The sequence below is a fragment of the Perognathus longimembris genome, chromosome 6 (genome assembly GCF_023159225.1).
Source record: "Perognathus longimembris pacificus isolate PPM17 chromosome 6, ASM2315922v1, whole genome shotgun sequence".
NCBI lineage: Eukaryota > Metazoa > Chordata > Mammalia > Rodentia > Heteromyidae > Perognathus > Perognathus longimembris.
Window position 1 is genome coordinate 7,782,397 of NC_063166.1, and position 18,428 is coordinate 7,800,824.

The 18,428-nt window shown below is 50.1% G+C and overlaps 2 protein-coding genes across 3 annotated transcripts in view; both read left to right on the plus strand.

Annotated features, from left to right (window-relative positions):
- Positions 1 to 11: 11 nt before the first annotated feature.
- Positions 12 to 10,979, plus strand: Med20 (mediator complex subunit 20). Of its 2 annotated transcripts, none has more exons than XM_048347775.1 (4): positions 12 to 178; positions 1,678 to 1,832; positions 6,481 to 6,752; positions 9,396 to 10,979. In XM_048347775.1, the coding sequence occupies exons 1-4, from the start codon at positions 165 to 167 to the stop codon at positions 9,609 to 9,611; spliced, it is 657 nt and encodes a 218-aa protein (XP_048203732.1). In that variant the 5' UTR covers positions 12 to 164; the 3' UTR covers positions 9,612 to 10,979. The 2 variants fall into 2 exon arrangements, with proteins under 2 accessions (XP_048203732.1, XP_048203733.1); XM_048347776.1 differs by having other exon boundaries at positions 31 to 178; positions 6,499 to 6,752.
- A 7,134-nt stretch (positions 10,980 to 18,113) lies between these two features.
- Usp49 (ubiquitin specific peptidase 49) overlaps positions 18,114 to 18,428 on the plus strand; it is a 55,529-nt gene continuing 55,214 nt past the window's right edge. Inside the window, exon 1 of the mRNA XM_048347780.1 lies at positions 18,114 to 18,155. The gene's annotated coding sequence lies outside the window, so the exon portion shown is untranslated. The remainder of the gene's footprint in view (positions 18,156 to 18,428) is intronic.

Consider the following 18,428-nt stretch of genomic DNA (forward strand, 5'->3'; position numbering starts at 1 on the left):
GGACACGCCCCGTTCTTGTGGGCGCCGCTCCCGGGCGCTTAGAGTTTACGTATTTCCGGTGTGTTCTCCGGGCACCACGGTTTCTACCCGCGCTCTCCAGTTGTGGGTCGTTGGCGAGTTCTGCGTCCCGCGGGGTGGTTCTGCCTTCTTCCCGAGCCGACGCCATGGGAGTCACGTGGTAAGACGGCCGGGGCTTCTGTCGGGCGGCGCTGGAGGTCGTGTAGGGGCGTCGGAGCCCGGAGTGTCCCGTGAGTGGACCAAGGTCCGCCGTCCCCCTGGAGCGGAGCGGTCCGACGGCTCCGCGTGGTGCCTGCGAGCGGAGCTTGAGCGGGCCGCGGCCTCTCCAGGCCCTGCTCCTTGGGGACACGCCCCCGGGAGGCGGCGGGGCGAGGGTCTTCTCCCAGGAGCCCCTCAGTGCCGCGGCACCTCCGGCCGTTTATCCTGGTACATCATTCTACCCCTGTGTCCCTAGTATTTATAGTGAGGGGGACGTGGCTGGAAAGATGACCTCCGGGCTAGGACTCACCTGTAGACCGGAGTAGAGGGGGCGAGGGGTAGACCGTGGGGATACAGGGTGTTTTTTGTTTTCTCTTTAATTTTTTTACATTTTTGCTGGTTCCTTCTTAGGGGTCAGTACATGCACTTAGAGCAGCCTGGTTCTAATTTGTTCATTTGAAGGGAAGGGGATAGACAAGGGTGTGTGGAGAGAAGGGATAAAGGGAGAGGTTGCTCGTAAGATTTGAAGACTTAATTCATCTGAACGTATTAGGACACCTTGCAGCACGTAGTCGGTGCTTGGCAGTCATTAACCTGCCGCTCTAAGTGGAAAGACTGGAAGTTGTTGTTGTTTTGCCAGTCCTGGGGCCTGGACTCAGGACCTGGGCACTGTCCTGGCTTCTTTTTGCTCAAGGCTAGAGCTCTACCACTTTGAGCCACAGCGCCACTTCCAGCTTTTTCTGTTTGTGTGGTGCTGAGGAATTGAACCCAGGGCTTCCTGCATGCTAGGTAAGCACTTTACCGCTAAGCCATATTCCTAGCCCCAATGGAAGTAATTTTTTGTTCTGTTAAAAATTATTATTATTATTATTTTTTTTTTGGTTAGTCATGGGACTTGAACTCTGGCCTAGGCGCTGTCCCTGAGTTCTTTAGCTCAAGGCTAGAGCTCTACCACTTTGAGCCACAGCGCCACTTCCAGTTTTCTGGTGATTAATTGGACATGAGTCTCACTGCCTTTCCTGCCTGGGCTGGCTTTGAACTGTGATCCTCAGATTGCAGCCTCCTGAGTAGGATTACAGGTACAGCTCAAGTTCAAAGAGTGAGTAAGAATAAGAGCTAGCCTCAAACTTCCAACTTTCTCCTTCTTGACATCTGAATGTAGAATTGAAAGCATTACAAAGGAATCCCTTTCTCACTAACCCCACATCATTTGGAGCTCAGCCTGTGGGCCACTTAGCATCTTCACATGAATGTCGGTCCACCTGCCAATACTCACTTGGTGTGGTAGGATGTGTATTGCCTCAGTGGGAAATATTCAGCCTCTGTTTTTTGGGTTTAAGGGGTGGGATCACAGTGTTGCCTAAGGTAACTTCTGGACCTGCTGAGCTGTCATTTTGTGGGAGAGCAAGTACCTTAGCCAGTGTATGGGTGGACCTGTTAACCTTGTGCTCTTCTTTTCAGTGTTTCCCAGATGCCTGTGGCTGAGGGCAAGAGTGTCCAGCAGACAGTGGAGCTCCTCACCCGGAAACTGGAGATGCTTGGGGCAGAAAAGCAAGGAACATTTTGTGTGGATTGTGAGACTTACCATACAGCTGCTGCCACTCTGGGCAGTCAAGGTCAGTAGGTGGCTCTGGGGGCTGACTGGAACCTGGCTTGGAGTTCCATTTGTATGTCTGCTTTTCTGCTTAGGACAGTATTAGTATTCTCAAATACGTGGTAGGACATTTCTGAATTCATGCATTTTTGTTGTGTTTTGTTTTTGTTGTCAGTCTTGGGGCTTGGACTCAGGGCCTGAGCACTGTCCCTGGCTTCTTCCCGCTCAAGGCTAGCACTCTGCCACCTATGCCACAGCGCCCCCTCTGGCCGTTTTCCATATGTGTGGTGCTGGGGAATTGAACCGAGAGCTTCATGTGTAGGAGGCAAGTGCTCTTGCCACTAGGCCATATTCCCAACCCCAGACAGACACTTCTGCCACTTGTTATACTTGAGGTGTTTTGGGACAGAATTTCACTGCGTAGCTCACTCTGCCTTTAACATCATTATATAGCCTTGGTTAACCTCTAACTTTAGATCTTCCTATCTCCATTTCCTGAGTACTGGAGTGTAAAGTGAGTGCCATTACACACAACTGTAAATCATACACATTTAATGAATTAATGGATACCTCTTTTCTCCCTCCTCCTTTCTTTCTCTTGGAGATGGTGGTGGTACTGGGATTGAACAGAGGACTTCTGATATGCTTTGTGAATGCTCTACCCCTTAAGCCACTCACTAGCCTTTTTATTTATTCAGTCCTGGTGCTTGAACTCAGGGCCTGAGCACTGTCCCTGGCTTCTTTTTGCTCAAGGCTAGCACTCTGCCACTTGAGCCACAGCTCCACTTCTGGCCGTTTTCTGTATATGTGGTGCTGGGGAATCGAACCCAGGGCTTCATGTATGTGAGACAAGCTCTCTTGCCACTAGGCCATATTCCCAGCCCCTGGCTTTTGTTTTTGAAATAGAATCTCAATCACTTTTGCCTGGAGTGCCCTGGAACAGTAGAGTTTTCTACCTACTGGGTAGCTAGGATTATAGGCAAGATCTACCATTCCTGAACTTAATGTCTCCGTGTTGTTAATCAGTTTGGACATTCCCTCCTGATACCATCACCAGAACCAGATGTTACATACATCCAGAAATATCCTTATGTTTTCGTTTTCTGCACTTCCCCTGAAAACTACATTTTCCAAGCCCTCTTGTGGTTACCTATGGTTATTGGAAAGCACTGGGGTGGGTGGGGGATTAGAGGATGGGAGAAAGGAAGACCATAGTATTCCTCCCCTGCTTTGGACTGTGTCTAGCTTTGACCAGTCTCTGTTTCTGACTCTTGCTAGGCATCTTCATCCCTGGATCTGATAACAGTACACCTTTTCTTTCTCTTTCCAGCCCTAGGGGTGGCAGGGATTCCTATGTTCCATTTTTTGTTTTTTGTCTGTTATTGGGCTTGAGCTCATGGCCTGGGTACTGTCCCACTTAAAGTCACAGTGCCACTTTAGGTTTTCTGATGGTTATTTGGAGATAAGAGTCTCATGGACTTTCCTGTCTGGGCTGGCTTAGAACTATGATCCTCAGATCTTAGTCTCCTGAGTAGCTAGAATTTCAGGCTTGAGCCACAGGAGCCCGGCCCGTGTTAGTACTGTTTGTTTCGCTTCATTATTCTATTTGGGATTTCCATTCTTCCAACCCCTGTATAAATTCTTTTTGAAACTGTTTGACATATCTATTTCTAGATTTTTCCTGGTGTTGTCGTCTCACCTATAATATAGACATATAGCTGGCACCGGTTGCTCATGCCTATAATCCTAGCTACTCAGGAGGCTATGATCTGAGGCTCAAGGTTCAAAGCCAGACTGGCCAGGAAAGTTCGTGAGATTCTTTATTTTATTTTATTTTATTTTATTTTGCCAGTCCTGGGCCTTGGACTCAGGGCCTGAGCACTGTCCCTGGCTTCTGTTTTGCTCAAGGCTAGCACTCTGCCACATGAGCCACAGTGCCACTTCTGGCCGTTTTCTGTATATGTGGTGCTGGGGAATTGAACCCAGGGCCTCATGTATACGAGGCAAGCACTCTTGCCACTAGGCTATATCTCCAGCCCTATTTTATTTTATTTTTTTGCCAGTCCTGGGCCTTGGACTCAGGGCCCGAGCATTGTTCCTGGCTTCTTTTTGCTCAAGGCTAGCACTCTGCCACTTGAGCCACAGCACCACTTAGGGCCGTTTTCTGTATATGTGGTGCTGGGGAATTGAACCCAGGGCTTCATGTATACGAGGCAAACACTCTTGCCACTAGGCCACATCCCTAGCTCGTGAGATTCTTATCTGCATTTAACAAGCAAAAAAAAAAACCAAGGGGCTGGGAATATGGCCTAGTGGCAAGAGTGCTTGCCTCGTATACATGAAGCCCTGGGTTCGATTCCCCAGCACCATATATACAGAAAATGGCCAGAAGGGGCGCTGTGGCTCAAGTGGCAGAGGGCTAGCCTTGAGCAAAAAGAAGCCAGGGACAGTGCTCAGGCCCTGAGGCCAAGGCCCAGGACTGGCCAAAAAAAAAAAACAAAACAAAATGGAGCTGTGGTTTAAGTGGTAGAGCAGTAGCCTTAAGCACGAGAGCTCATGGACAGTGCTCAGGCTCTGAGTTCAAGCTCCAGGACTGCAACAAAAAGAAAAAAAGACATATAGTACTTACATATAAGTCAACACATGGGAAACATTTAGAACTTCTGCATGAGTTTGTTACATAATAATAGCAAGGTGCTATTTGGGGGGAAGTACATTGGGATCTGAAGATCCAGCTTCAAGCCCTTGTCACCAAGAAATTAGTTTTCTCATTCATCTCTGTAAGTCTTCTATAATAAGGTTGGAAAGTGCCAGGTACTAGTGGCTCATGCCTGTAATCCTAGCTACTTAGGAGGCTGAGATCTGATTAAAAGAGAAGACAAAAAAGAACAAAACGCAGTGCTAGGGGTATGGCTAGCAAGTGCAAAACACTAGTACTGACAGAGGAAAAAAATAAGAGAAATTCTGGTTCTAGTTGCTTTACACAATTATGCAAATATGAACTGTTAAGATTAAAAGAAATTTCTGCCAGGCACTGGTTGCTCACGCCTCTAGTCCTAGCTACTCAGGATGCTGTGGTCTGAGGATCATGGTTCAAAGCCAGCCTGTGGAGGAGAATTTTCATGAGACTCTTATCTCCAATTAACTAACAAAAAACCAGAAATGGTGTTGTGGCTCAAATTGGTAGAGCACTAGCCTTGAGCATAAAAGCTCAGGACCAGCACCCCAAAAAACAAACAAAAAACACAGACAGAAAAAAGCCCTACAAAAAACCTCCAGCACATGGGTCTGGGAATATGGCCTAGTGGTAGAGTGCTTACCCTCATATACATGAAGCCCTGGGTTCAATTCCTTGGCACCACATATATAGAAAAAGCCAGAAGTGGCACTGTGGCTCAAGTGGTAGAGTGAGCAAAAAGAAACTGGCACTTTGGTGCTCTCAATGTTATCTCTACTTCTAGCTGTTTTTGTGGTTAATTGGAGATAAGAGTCTCGTACTTTCCTACCTTGGGTGGCTTTGAACTGTGGTCCTCGACTCTCAGTTTCCTGAGTAGTTAGGATTACAGGCATGAGCCACTGGCATCCAGCTAAGATTTGAACTATTTTTTGGCAATACTGGAGTTTGAATTCAGGATTTCATGCTTGGTAAGCAAGCTCTCTGCTGCATGAAGCTTGGAGGTATGTATCGGCAGCTGGCATGAACGATGCAGGCTGGAGATTCTGTGCAGAGCCTGCCGTTTTCCAGGGCCCCGTGTTAGCATAGGGCAGTCCCCCTGTTCCTGCTTCTGCGTCTCTTCCTCTTTCCATTGCTCTAGTCTTACTCTGCTAGAATGTCACCCTCCTTCTGTGTGGCAGAGCCTTCCTTCTCCATAGCTTGCATACACTACTCTAGTTTCCTTGCCCAGCACTGCACATTAAATGAAAAAATAATAAAAGCAAATGCATGGGAAAACTCAGCAGCCAAAAAAAAAAAATCAGCTGATGCTTGAAACCACAGCTTTAGATCCTAGGTCCTGATTTTTCTCTGCTGTAGTGTATTGCTTGCTTCCCAGGTCAGCCAGACTTCTTAAAATTTTCTAGGAGTTCACTTTTGCCTTCAAAATGAGGTGGTAACCTCTTTAAGACCTGGCAGGCAAGACTTAACACAACTGGGCTGTGATACACTGCTCCAGCCTCATGGTCACAGACTCCCTTTCCCGAGCTGTGAGACGTTTCCTAGGTGTAAATGAAGGAATTAGACAGGGTAGATAGGGAAATGCCAAAATGCTGTTGTTTTATTTTCCCCCCGAGATGTTGGGGGTGGGACTCAGGACCTTACTCATGGGCAGTAAGTGCTCTGTCCCTGAGTTCCATTTCCACCCCTTATTTTTACTTATTGAATAATTACCATAATATGTCAAGGACTGTACGGAGTCTATGTGAGCTGTGTCATCCCAATGAAGCATCTGTCAACTCTCAGCTTCTTCCCTCTCCCCCTTTTCCTGTAGGGTTGATTTTTAGCCAGTGCAGCCTGGCCTGCTGCTCCCCTCTCTCTCTTCCTTTCTGGAAAAGGCTATCCTTTTTAGGGGACCTCTCTTCCCAAACTGAGAAGACAATGCTAGATTGCCCTCTGGCCTTGTTCTGTGCACTTGCTTCTACCCTACGTTGACAAAAGTCCTGATGGTGAGTAGGACGCCTGTCCCTTGCAGGTCAGGCTGGGAAGCTGATGTACGTGATGCACAACTCCGAGTGCCCCCTGAGCTGCTTTGCCCTCTTTGAGAACGGCCCTTGCCTGGTCGCCGACACCAACTTTGATGTGCTCATGGTGAAGCTCAAGGGCTTCTTTCAGAGCGCCAAGGCCAGCAAGATTGAGACCCGGGGCACACGGTACCAGTACTGTGACTTCCTGGTGAAGGTGGGCACGGTCGCAATGGGGCCCAGCGCCCGGGGCATCTCTGTGGAGGTAAGACCCTGGGGGAGTTGGGAGCAAGGCGTGCTGCCAGCACTGGGCATCTGGGATTCCCTGAATCATCTCCCAGGGAGGGAGAGGGAAGCAGGTAGGTTCACAGCAAATAGAAAGCTTAGGATGATGGCTTAGGGAAGGGAGAGTCAAGGGAGCAGAGAAGTTCCGGTGCAGATGGACCTGCATGCTCCCCCAGGGACTAGCACACACGGGACCAATGTCTGGGAGATGGGCTCTCAATCCTCTGTCACATGGCTTTCCTTAGTTTTTTTAAAAAAGTCTCCAGAATTGTGGGGCAAACACATACCTCTCCTTTTCACACACATGTTCATGGCCGACAAGGGTTTGCATATGCCATACCTTTATCTTTGCGTCTAACAACGCACACAGTAAAAATGACAGAGGAAATGTGATCGCTGGCCTTGGGAGCAGTGAAAGTCCTATCATATGTGCAGCACCATGTGAGATTAAAACCACACACGCACACACTTGAAGGGCTCTTTAAAAATTTCCATTTAATAAGAGGAAAATAAACACAACTATTTTTTTTTTTTTTTTTTTTTTTTTTTGGCCAGTCCTGGGCCTTGGACTCAGGGCCTGAGCACTGTCCCTGGCTTCTTCCCACTCAAGGCTAGCACTCTGCCACCTGAGAGCCACAGCGCCCCTTCTGGCCGTTTTCCATATATGTGGTGCTGGGGAATCGAACCGAGAGCTTCATGTGTAGGAAGGCAAGCACTCTTGCCATTAGGCCATATTCCCAACCCCAAACACAACTTTTTTTTTTAGAAAGCTTTATTGATTGATTGATTGATTGATTGATTGATTGCCAGTCCTGGGCCTTGGACTCAGGGCCTGAGCACTGTCCCTGGCTTCTTTTTGCTCAAGGCTAGCACTCTGCCACTTGAGCCACAGCGCCCCTTCTGGCCGTTTTCTGTATATGTGGTGCTGGGGAATCGAACCTAGGACTTCATGTATGGGAGGCAAGCTCTCTTGCCACTAGGCCATATCCCCAGCCAACACAACTATTTTTAAAGTTAGTCCAAGAAACATCATAAAAGAGGCAGTTGGTTGTGGGGATTGGAGCTGGTGAGAGCATCACTCGTGCTGTGAGGCTTCCTGGAGGAGCAGTGTTTAGTAGAGGCCTGAGCCCAGGTGTATGGTGTACACCTGTAATCTTAGCACTCTGAGGGAGGAGGCTGGAGAACTGTAAGTTCAAGGCCAGCCTGGGCTACCTAAGGAGACCTTGTCTCAAAAACAGAAATCTAAAAGAGCAAATATAAACAGAATATATGTATGTATACATTATTTTGTAAAGAGACACTGGGGAAAGAGCGTCTGGGAAGAATTCCAAGTGGAAAAGGGGTCCTAGTGGGCCTTTCTGCCTAGCCTCCAGGGCTAAGATTTCCTAATCCTAGTTAGCCTGTGTTAGTCCTTGGCTTACTGAACCCCGACCCCCTCTTGGGAACCCACCAAGTCCTCACATTTCCAACCTTCTAGTGTACGTATAGACACACACACAGGTGTTCTCTTATTTCTCCTTGTAGAGAAATTGTCCCCCTCCCCGAAGGTTATGAGAAAAGTTGTGATAGCTGCCCTTTGACCTCTACCGCAGCCCATGGCTCTTGCCACACTGGCTGGAATTTCTTAGGGTCAGCACAGAGCCTAGGTCTAGGTCTACACTGGGAGTGATGTTTGGTCTTGAAGAAGCGTATCTGCCAGGTGCCAGTGACTCATGCCTAGCTGTTCAGGAGGCTGAGATCTGAGGTTTGTGATTTGAAGCCAGTCAGGAAAGTCCAGGAGAATTTTTTTTCATTATTACATTTTTAAATTTATTTGTTGTCAAAGTGATGCACAGAGGAGTTACAGTTTCATATGTTAGGCATTGTGTACATTTGTTATCAAACTTGTTACCTCCTCCCTCATTTTTCTCCCACCTTCTCCCCTCCCCAAGCCCAGGCTCTTATCATCAAGTAACCACCAGAAAACGGGAAGTGGTTCTGTGGCTTTAAGTGGTAGAGCAATAATACCCTTGAGTGAAAAAGCTCAGGGAAGCCAGGTGGCAGTGGCTCGCACCTGTAATCCTAGCTGCTCGGGAGGCTGAGATCTGAAAATGACAGTTCAAAGCCAGCCCAGGCTGGAAAGCCCGTAAACCCATGAGATTCTTTTTCTCCAATGAACCACCAGAAAATGAAGTGGCACTGTGGCTCAAGTGGTGAAGTGCTAGCCCCGAGCTGAAGAGCTCAAGGACAGCGCCCAGGCCCAGAGTTCAAGCCTCAGGACCAGCACCAAAAAAAAAAAAAGTGTGTGTTCACTCTGCTTGGTACTTATCCCCTCACCCATTTCCTACCCTCCGTATTTTCCCCTTGCTGTCAGACTTTTCTTGAGCGCTCTGTGAGTTGCCACTCTGCACAGTGGGGATAATCTGAAGGAGCCTTTGTCCGCCTCTGGAGCTTGTGGGCAGGGCAGCGGGTTCACACAGCTCCAGGATGAGAATATTGGAGTTGCAGTGGGAAGGTGCTGGGTACATGCAGTCCCTGGTGTGTGTTTGAGCATTTCCTGCAGACCAGCACTCTATAGGAGGTGTATGTCTTTGGCTGTCCTTTCCCACACTCTTCCTCTCGCTCTCTGTGCTTTTGGTCCCAGGTGGAATATGGCCCCTGTGTGGTGGCAAGCGACTGCTGGAGCCTGCTGCTCGAGTTCCTCCAGAGTTTTCTAGGCAGCCACACACCAGCAGCCCCTGCGGTGTTTGGGAACAGACATGATGGAGTCTATGGCCCAGCGGATACCATGGTCCAGTACATGGAACTCTTCAACAAGATCCGCAAGCAGCAGCAGGTGCCTGTGGCTGGGGTTCGTTAGTGACCGGCAGCAGTGACTGACCTCTTACTAGGGGTACTGCCCAAGAGGAGCAGGTGCTGCACCACTGGGTTTGGTCCCCGCAAACCCAGGGTTTGCAGACATGGAGACTGCTCTCCTTTTGCTTCCCAGCTATGGGGTTTGTTCCAGGACCCCGGACTCTCCTCCCATTTCCCACATGCAGTTCCTCCACCAACATATGTTTTACCTTATGCCTTCCTGGATTTGGCCTGTTCTGAGGAGTAGTAATTATGAAGAATGGAGATACGTGGATCTTTCCTGCTGCCGGAGGAAAAGGTAGGACAGCGGTGTCCTGGCCTCGCAGTGGAGCGAAAAAACTATGTCCTCAGCTTGAAGACTTGGCCTCGGCTTCCAGTGATCATTCTATGATATTTTTGTGGGCTATTTTCTACTGAAGCCCCTCCTCCGCTCAAGGACCTGTCTGCCACTTGTCCAGGGGTGGCTTCCCACTGTTGGCTGAAGTCCTTTGTGAACTGACCCTCTTAAGATGTTGCCTGGGTCCTTTGAATTGTCTTTCTGACATTTCTGCTTCCATTGTGACTTACATGAAGCCACAGGCTAACTGCTGAATCTGAACCAAAGACCGGAGCTGCTCCTAGGTAAAATTCATCTGCTCTCCCTAATAGTTCAGAGGGAATCAGGTGGCTCCTGGGCAGGTTTAATTTTACAGGTTCATCAAGAACCAGCTGTCCACATGTCTTACTGTTCATCCCCCCTCCCCCAACATTGTCCTTACCCACAGGATTCCAGCAGACTCACTGGCTCCATGTCCATGTTCCACGGGGAAGAAAGGAAGAATGAAGGCAGAGGTTGCTGGAATGTGAAGCTTCTAATATGAGTAGTCTATGGCCCAGTTAAAATGCAAATGCTTCCGCGGCTAAAAGATGAAGAAAGATGTGAATGCTGGCTCCAATTAGTAGCATGTGGGCTATGTGGAACTCTGGACTTGCCCAGGAATAACGCTCTTTGGAGTCACTACCTGTTATAAAGGCATTTGTTGAGGAATTAGCTTGGTAAGGACTGGTCTGTACCCCTTGCCCACATCTTAGCATTGAGGCCTCTAAGCACTCAGAATGTAGGGTCAGAACACTGACCCACACTTAGCTCACCAGGGCTCATAGTTTTGGAGCTACTTGTTGGGCCTGCCTTGCTGGCTGCCCCCATTCCTACTGCATAATGTTCAGCCAGGCTAACATCTGAAATACAGAGATGGCATTAGGAACATTGTAACCATCATAGTATAGGACAACATGAGTTTCTGCAACAGGAGTTATGTACTGGTCATGTTTCCTCTGTAGCTTTGGCTAACAGGAAGCTCAGTTTGTCTTCCCAACTTTAGGACATTTGTGTGGTTTTTTCTTTTTTCTTTTTCTTTTTTTTTGCCAGTGAGGCTTTTACTTAGGACCTGGGGCACTGTTCTTGAGCTGCTTTTGCTCAAGGCTAGCACTCTACCACTTGAGCCACAGCACCACTTCTGCTTTTTCTATTTCTTTGGTACTGAGGAATCGAACCCAGGGCTTCATGCATGCCAGGCAAGCACTCTACCACTAGGCCACATTCCCAGCCCACATTTGTGTTTTTTATTCTTGGTTCCTCCTGCTTTTGTTGTTGCTTGCTTTTTAAAAATTGAGATGTTTTAGATACCACTTATAAACAATAAAACACCCATCTTCTAATTGTGGTGTACTCCTGTAATCTCAGTTACTCAGGATGCAGAGATGATGGGGGGATTTCTGTTAGTTTATGGCCGGATGACACACGCAAATGGCATAATCTGAGGTGGAAGGTGAAGGCTAGGAGGGGCCACTATTCTCATCTTGTCTGTTTCTTGCACCCACAGACCTACCTATTCCTGTTGTAGCCATGCTTTCCCCTTTTCCTTGGGATGCTTGATTCTCTATCCCTGTCCCCTTGCTGCCTCCTGCTGGCTTCCCTCTGGTATTGAACGCCAAGCAACCCCATTTTCTCCCTGATCTATGGATGCCAGGCATAGCCGGGAGAAATACCTAGAAGCTGACACCTTCCTTCTCCCTGGTTGAAGTGGCTACTGAAAATTTTCTCTCTAGTTTCTGGAGAGCAAGGGGAATGGTTAAAATTTCCACCTAAGTTGGGCTGGAGGTGTTGCTCAAGTTGCACCAGCTGTGAGCAAGAAAACAGAGTATGACACCGTGAGTTCAAGCCCCAGTACCAGCAACACCCTCCCCCCCCAAAAAAAAGGAAGAAGATAAAGGTTCTACCTATGCATGTATTCCACATCTCAAAAACTGAAACTTAAAAAATATAAGTGCTTGCACAGTGAGAGAAGGAATGTATTGTCCAAAAAGAAATAGAGTAGTTTACCCGAGTTATGTAACCCTTCTAAACATCACCTTTATTATACACACACACACATACAGAAGCAAAATATGTGGAAAAAAAAAACAAATACAGGTGCTAGGGCTGTGGATGTAGCTCAAGCGGTAGAGTGCTTGTCTATAAGCTTGTCCAGGTTCAATCCCCAGCACCACAGTAACAGACATGTGGATGGACTGATGGATTGTATAGTACGTAGGAAACCAAAAGGCTAGTCATCTAGACATTTGGCCTTCATAGTAGATACAGATGCATGACCCTTGATTCCCTGCAGTGCCTTTCCCTTGCCACGCCCTGCCTTGCCTCATCAGTTACTCTATACATGCTGTCAGTTATGCAGGTCCCACTGGGCACGTGGGAAGGTTGAGCCCACTGTATAATTATAAGTTGGAGCCTCTCCTGGGGGGTTTGGTGTCTAATGCTCTATGAGGCCTTCTTGAAGGTGCGCTCTCCAGATGAGTTTCTGCCTTTGGGTAGCGCATTCCCAAGTCAGCCTTTACAGCACTCTGATCTTACACCATCCTTTCCGGAGGCCATGCAGTTTTTTGTGCCCTTGGCTAGGGAATTCCTTTATATTTCTTACTATCTCTGAGACAAACCACAACAAAATTCACCTGTCCTTTCCCTCCCAGGTTGTGGAGACTGCATTGTGCTTAGGGAATTTGTTAGTTCATGCTGGGGTGTGACTATACTGCAGGGGTGTGGGTGCATGCACATCATAATACCTGTACTGGGACTTAAATACAGATTATAAGTATTGAACCACTGGTGCCTCGCACTGTCAGCCTTTTTTACTGTGGTGGTTTTTAGGTAGGTTCTTGCTTTTGCCCAGACTGCTCAGCCTCAGACTACAAACCTACCTCTGACTAGAGTAACTGGGACTCCGTGTGTGTACCTTACCACATTTGATTGATTTGTGCTGGTACTGGTATTTGAACGCAGGGCCTGGGAGCTGCCCCTTAGCTTTCTCTCTCAAGGCTCTACCACCTGAGCTATACCTCTATTTCTGTATTTCTGTCATTTTGCTAGCTAAATGGAGACAAGAGAGACTTTGCTCATGGACTTTCCTGGGCTGGCTTTGAGCAGTGGGATCTTAGCCTCCTGAGTAATTAGGAAGACAGACATAAGCCATAGGTGCCCAGCCAGAGTTCCCCCCCCTTTTCTTTTTTTTGCCAGCCTGGGGCTTGAAGTCAGGGACTGGGAAACTAGCCCTCAGCTTCTTTTACTAAAGGCTAAGACTCTACCACTTGAGCCACAGTGCCACTTGCCGCTTTTCCTATTTATGTGATACTGAGGAATCCAACCCAGGGCTTCATGCATGCTAGGCAAGCACTGTACCACTAAGCCACATTCCCAGACCTAGGAGTACTTTTTACTAATAAATAATGTCATCATAGAATCCAGAGAAATTATTGTACAGGAGTCCTTTGGACCATCTCTCGAATATGGAAATACATTTTTAAAAATTTACTTTCTAGGGAGGGCTGGGAATATAGAGTGCTTGCCTCACATACATGAAGCCATGGGTTTGATTCCTCAGCACCACATATATAGAAAATGCCAGAAGTGGCGCTGTGGCTCAAGTGGTAGAGTGCTAGCCTTGAACACAAAGAAGTTAGGGACAGTGCTCAGGCCCTGAGTTCAAGCCCCAGGACTGGCAAAAATTGAACAAAAAAAACCCCAACAACTTCATTTCTTCACATGTATCAGCCTCACTTTCTTCTGTCTCTTCCCCCATCTCTTTTGTGTGTGTGTGTTCATCCTAGAGCTTGAACTCAAGCCTGGGTTGTGTCCCTCAACTTCATTTGCTCAATGCTTGTGCTTTATCACTTGAACCACAGCTCATACCACTTTTGGCCTTTTTTTTTTTTTTTTTTTTTTGGTGTTTAACTGGAAGTCTCATGGGCTTCCTTGCCCAGCTGGCTTCAAACCAGGATCCTCAGATCTCAATCTCCTAAATAGGTTGGATTACAGGCATGAGCCACTGGCACCTGGCTTCAGATTTCCTTTATAGTATAGCTCATAAATGTCAGTTGCATTGTGGAATCCCAAACTTTCCATATTCTTTTTTTTTTTTTTTTTTGGTTGCTTGTGAGGCTTGAACTCAAGGCCTGGGCACTATCTCTGAGGTCTTTTGCTCAAGGCTAGCACTCTACTACTTTGGGGTTTCTTTTTTTTTTTTTTTTTTTTTTTGCCAGTCCTGGGCCTTGGACTCAGGGCCTGAGCACTGTCCCTGGCTTCTTCCCGCTCAAGGCTAGCACTCTACCACTTGAGCCACAGCTCCACTTTTGGCTTTTTCTATATATGTGGTGCTGAGGAATGGAACCCAGGGCTTCATGTATGCAAGGCGAGCACTCTACCACTAGGCCATATTCCTAGCCCCTCTACTACTTTTTTTTTTGGCCAATCCTGGGCCTTGGACTCAGGGCCTGAGCACTGTCCCTGGCTTCTTCCCGCTCAAGGCTAGCACTCTGCCACCTGAGCCACAGCGCCCCTTCTGGCCCTTTTCCATATATGTGGTACTGGGGAATTGAACCGAGAGCTTCATGTGTAGGAGAGGCAAGCACTCTTGCCACTAGGCCATATTCCCAGCCCTCCCCCCCCCCCCACCTACTACTTTTTCACAGCTCCACTTCCAGTTTTTAAATGGTTAATTGGAGATAAGAGTCTCAAGGGGACTTTTCTTCCCAGGCTGGCTTTGAACTGTGATCCTCAGATCTCAGTCTCCTGAGTGTAGCTAGGATTACAGGAGTGAGCCACCTGCATCTGGTTCTCCATATTCTTATACTAGTACTCAGTGGTTTGTTATGCATACTGTGTTTTGTTGATATGTGATTTCTTAGCATCATGTCATTTAGTCATTTAGATAATACTAGAGATCTAAATGTTGACACACTCATTAAGCAATATAAAATCATAATTGTTAATATCACTACTGGTCTTATTAAGAAAACATTAGGAAGCTATTATGCTCAATGTGGCAAATGCAAGTTTTTAAACATTATTTTGCTTGAAAGCTTCAGTCTCAATTTTATTTTGAAGAAAATGTCTGCCAGATACTCAGTAATCACCGTTGTCTGTTAGCCATTCTTTCAAATAAAAATGGTCTTCCATGGGGAAGGCTGTTAATCTAGCTCCACGCTCAAAACAACTGCCCACATGCTTTATCTATCCCCAAGACAAATGGTGTACTTGGAAGTGCTTTATGCATGCACGTGGGCATCCATCCATCCTTTTCTCGGAATAGCATTTAAAACATATTTAGAGCAAATAATGTTTACTGTTTAACCAAGTGAAACAGTGGTACAGTTTCCCAGTGGCTGGGGAGGCTGGCTGGTTGCCTTGATTTGTGCAAAACAGCAGCAGTTTTATCCACTGGTACTTTTGTGTCATCAGTGCAAAAGTCAGGACATCCACAAAGGGAAATAACTCTCAGTGCTAGAAAATTAGCTTTGATCTCAGGACCCCCTAGAGGGTCTCAGGGGTCCTTAGGGATTCCCACGCAGGCTGTTGAGAACCACAGATCTAATAACGTGCTTACGAAACCAAGAATCTTTTCCCCTGAATGGCTTTGCTGTCAGTCCTCTCAGGCACTTTGTAGGGGACTAATATTGAGGAAGACAGCCTGGATTTTTGTGTTTTTCTGGACTTTTTGGGAGACTAGGGAGCAAAGGAGAAGGAAGATGACTAAGGAGTTATTACAATGCAGGAATCCCTTAGAATTTTTAAAACGTTATGGCAAAGGGAGGACTAAATTCTTGCAATGGAGGAATCTAAGGCAACTCTTGAACCAAAGAACCAATCCTGACCAAACCATACCACTCTGCTTTCTGTGTAACCTCTTAAAAATGTACACGTCCAGCTGCCTTTGGAAATCTTTTCAATCAGGTATTGTTTCCCTTTTCTCTCTGGTTCTTAGGCATCTTTCCCCCCTATTTTATGTCTACATATGTGAAGCTTTGAACCACTGTTGCTGATTATGCATTTTTAGTTCGTTTTACCAGTTTCTTTAAATACTATTAGTATTATTATTATTAAAGTGAAGTCTTTACCTGCCTTAGCCAGATGGGAGCAGCATTTGTCTTACTTGGGGTGCTACAGCACACTCCACCCGCTCATAAATTAATTCAGGGCCAGTCGCCCGAGAGACCGCTTAGGAAAGGAGCCTTTTGTAAAGCTGGCCACTTCCCGGATGGTGTCCGTCCAGTGCTCTGCAAGTCCCCGGGGCCGCCTCCCCGGCTCTGCTTCCCGGGGACTTCGGGACTGGGACCTCGGGATCCCGCCGGGGTCTCGGGTGGCAAAAGCGAAGCACGTGAGCGCTCCTCGGGGAGCCGCCGCGTCCGGAAACCCCGGGGCTGGGAGGCGGCCTCCGTCCGGAGCGACAGGGAAGCCCACAGAACAAAACCCTAGCCCGGGCCGTGGGGAAGGGAGAGGCTGGCGGCGAGCCGAAGAGCACGGGGAACTCACGTACAATTCCCGTGCGGTTCCGGGGATGGAGAAGGGGGCGGAGGGGGCCCCGGGAGGGTCCCGGGCCCTTGGGTGAGGAGGGGTCGGCCCGGCCTCGGTACCTTAAGAGCCTCTTTGTCTGTAAACCCTGTTTACCCTCCGGTGCTTCTACCAAACTTCGGTCCTCAGCGCCGGTGTTCGCCGCCGCCCCTGACCGCCCCGCTCGAGTCGGCAGCGCGTTCGCGGCGGACCCTAAACTTTGCGCCCGCGGCGGCGCGAACCCGCGGAGAGGGCGCGGGTGCCCCGGTCGCGGCCCAGCGCCGCGACGTTGGCGCAATGCGGGGCCCAGGGGGCGGGCCCGGGGGCGGGGCTCCTGCAGGCGGACCAATGGGCGTGCAGGGGGCGTGGCCGCGCCCGGTTGTCTCGCGCCCTGGTGACAGCTCGCGCGTGCTGATGATGGCGGTAAATAGAGGGGGGCCGGGGAAGGGGGCGGAGGGCTGGGGCGGGGGGGCAGCGCTGGGGCAGCTCCGAGGGTGGCGGGCCGGGGGCCGGGGGCCGCGGCGGCCGGGGAGCGCCCTGCGCGGCCGGAGGCGGGGACGGGAGTCCCCGGCACGCTGGCCCTCCCCTTAAAGAAGCAAAATCCCCTCGCACCGGGTGAGGGGCGACAAAGGCGGCGCGCGCCTGGCGGGCGGGCGGGAGGCGCGGCGCAGGGGGCGGGGCCGGGCGCCGGCGGGCCGGGGGCGCGCGGGCGGGGTCGGCGGCCGGGGGCCGGGGGCGGGGGCCCGGGGGCCCGGCGCCCGCGCCGTGTTTTGGCGGGGTGGGCGACGACTGGGCTCGGAGGGGAAACGCTGAGGGGAGCCGGGGAAGGGAGGCTCGAGGGCCCGGGCGGAGAGCGAGATGCGGGGCGTCACGAGGAGAAAGGGCTGGAAGCCGGGGAGCGGAGAGTGAGGGGGTCGCAGCCGGGCGGGCGTCGAGGAAGCCGGGCACGGGAGGCGGCGAGGGTCCGGGACGGACGCGGGCTGGGATCCTGGGTCCGGGGGGTCGGGGTGAAAGCGGGGCTTCGCGGGGGTCGGGTGAGAGTTGGCGGTGCGGGGCGGGGAGGCAGAGCCGGGGTCGTCGTGGGGAGCCGGGGAGCGGGCGGCCGGGAGCCAGACGTGACGAGGGTGAGAACTAGTGCGGGGCGGGCGCGCGGGCCGGCACCGCCGCCGGGGTGGGAGACCGGCGCCTCCGGGAGCGGTGAGGATGGGTGTGGGTCCCGGGGAGCTGGGAGGGGCGCCCGGGACGCGGGACCCGAGCCCGGGGGAGTCGGAAATGGCTCGGAGGAAGGGCCCGGGGAGCGGGAGGTGAGAGGCATGGGCGTTCGTGGGGCAGTTCTGGGACCAGAAAGGCTGAAAGGAGCCCACGGAGTGAGGGCTGGAGAAGTGATGGCGATCCGGGGCCGGGAAACGGGGCGTTCGTGTTCGTAGGAGGGGCTCCACACCGATACTGGGGTAGAAACTAGTGAGGTGAAAAGGACCGGGCTGCGGGCAGGAAGGGATGGACCCCGGGATCTGAAGGGTGGGACGGGGAGTGGGGACGGGGAGGGGAGCTGGGGCTGTCCGGATGGACGCAGAACGGGGGTAGCCGAACGTGCGTCCGGCCCACGAGATGCTCGGGTCTGCGTGGGTCAGGGCGCCGGTGCGGTAGCGGAGGTCCAGTGCAGGGGCCCCGGGTGCCCGAGGAGCCGTGGTGAGTGAAAGGGGTGAGGACGGGAAAGTGAGGGCTGAGGTGGGAGGGTAGGAAAGGAATCCTTTGTTGGGAGAATTGTGTGTTGAAATTGTGAGTTCTTTTGTCCCTAAAAGTAGGAAATTCCAGAAAGCCCTTTCTGCCTTCGAGGAATCTTGAATCCACTAACACCTTTCATTGCTTTGAATTCCACTTTCAGGTCCGCTTTCAAAACGGTGAAACCCATTTTGGTTTGATTTTGTTCTTGTGTGAAGGATACAGTGTCGGTCTGGATGC

Excerpts from the sequence above, each read along its gene's own strand:
- Med20 (XM_048347775.1), top strand. Across the intron at positions 1,833-6,480 it reads TGCCACTCTGGGCAGTCAAG|GACGCCTGTCCCTTGCAGGT; the intron begins GTCAGTAGGTGG and ends GATGGTGAGTAG. Across the intron at positions 6,753-9,395 it reads CCCGGGGCATCTCTGTGGAG|GTGGAATATGGCCCCTGTGT; the intron begins GTAAGACCCTGG and ends TTTTGGTCCCAG.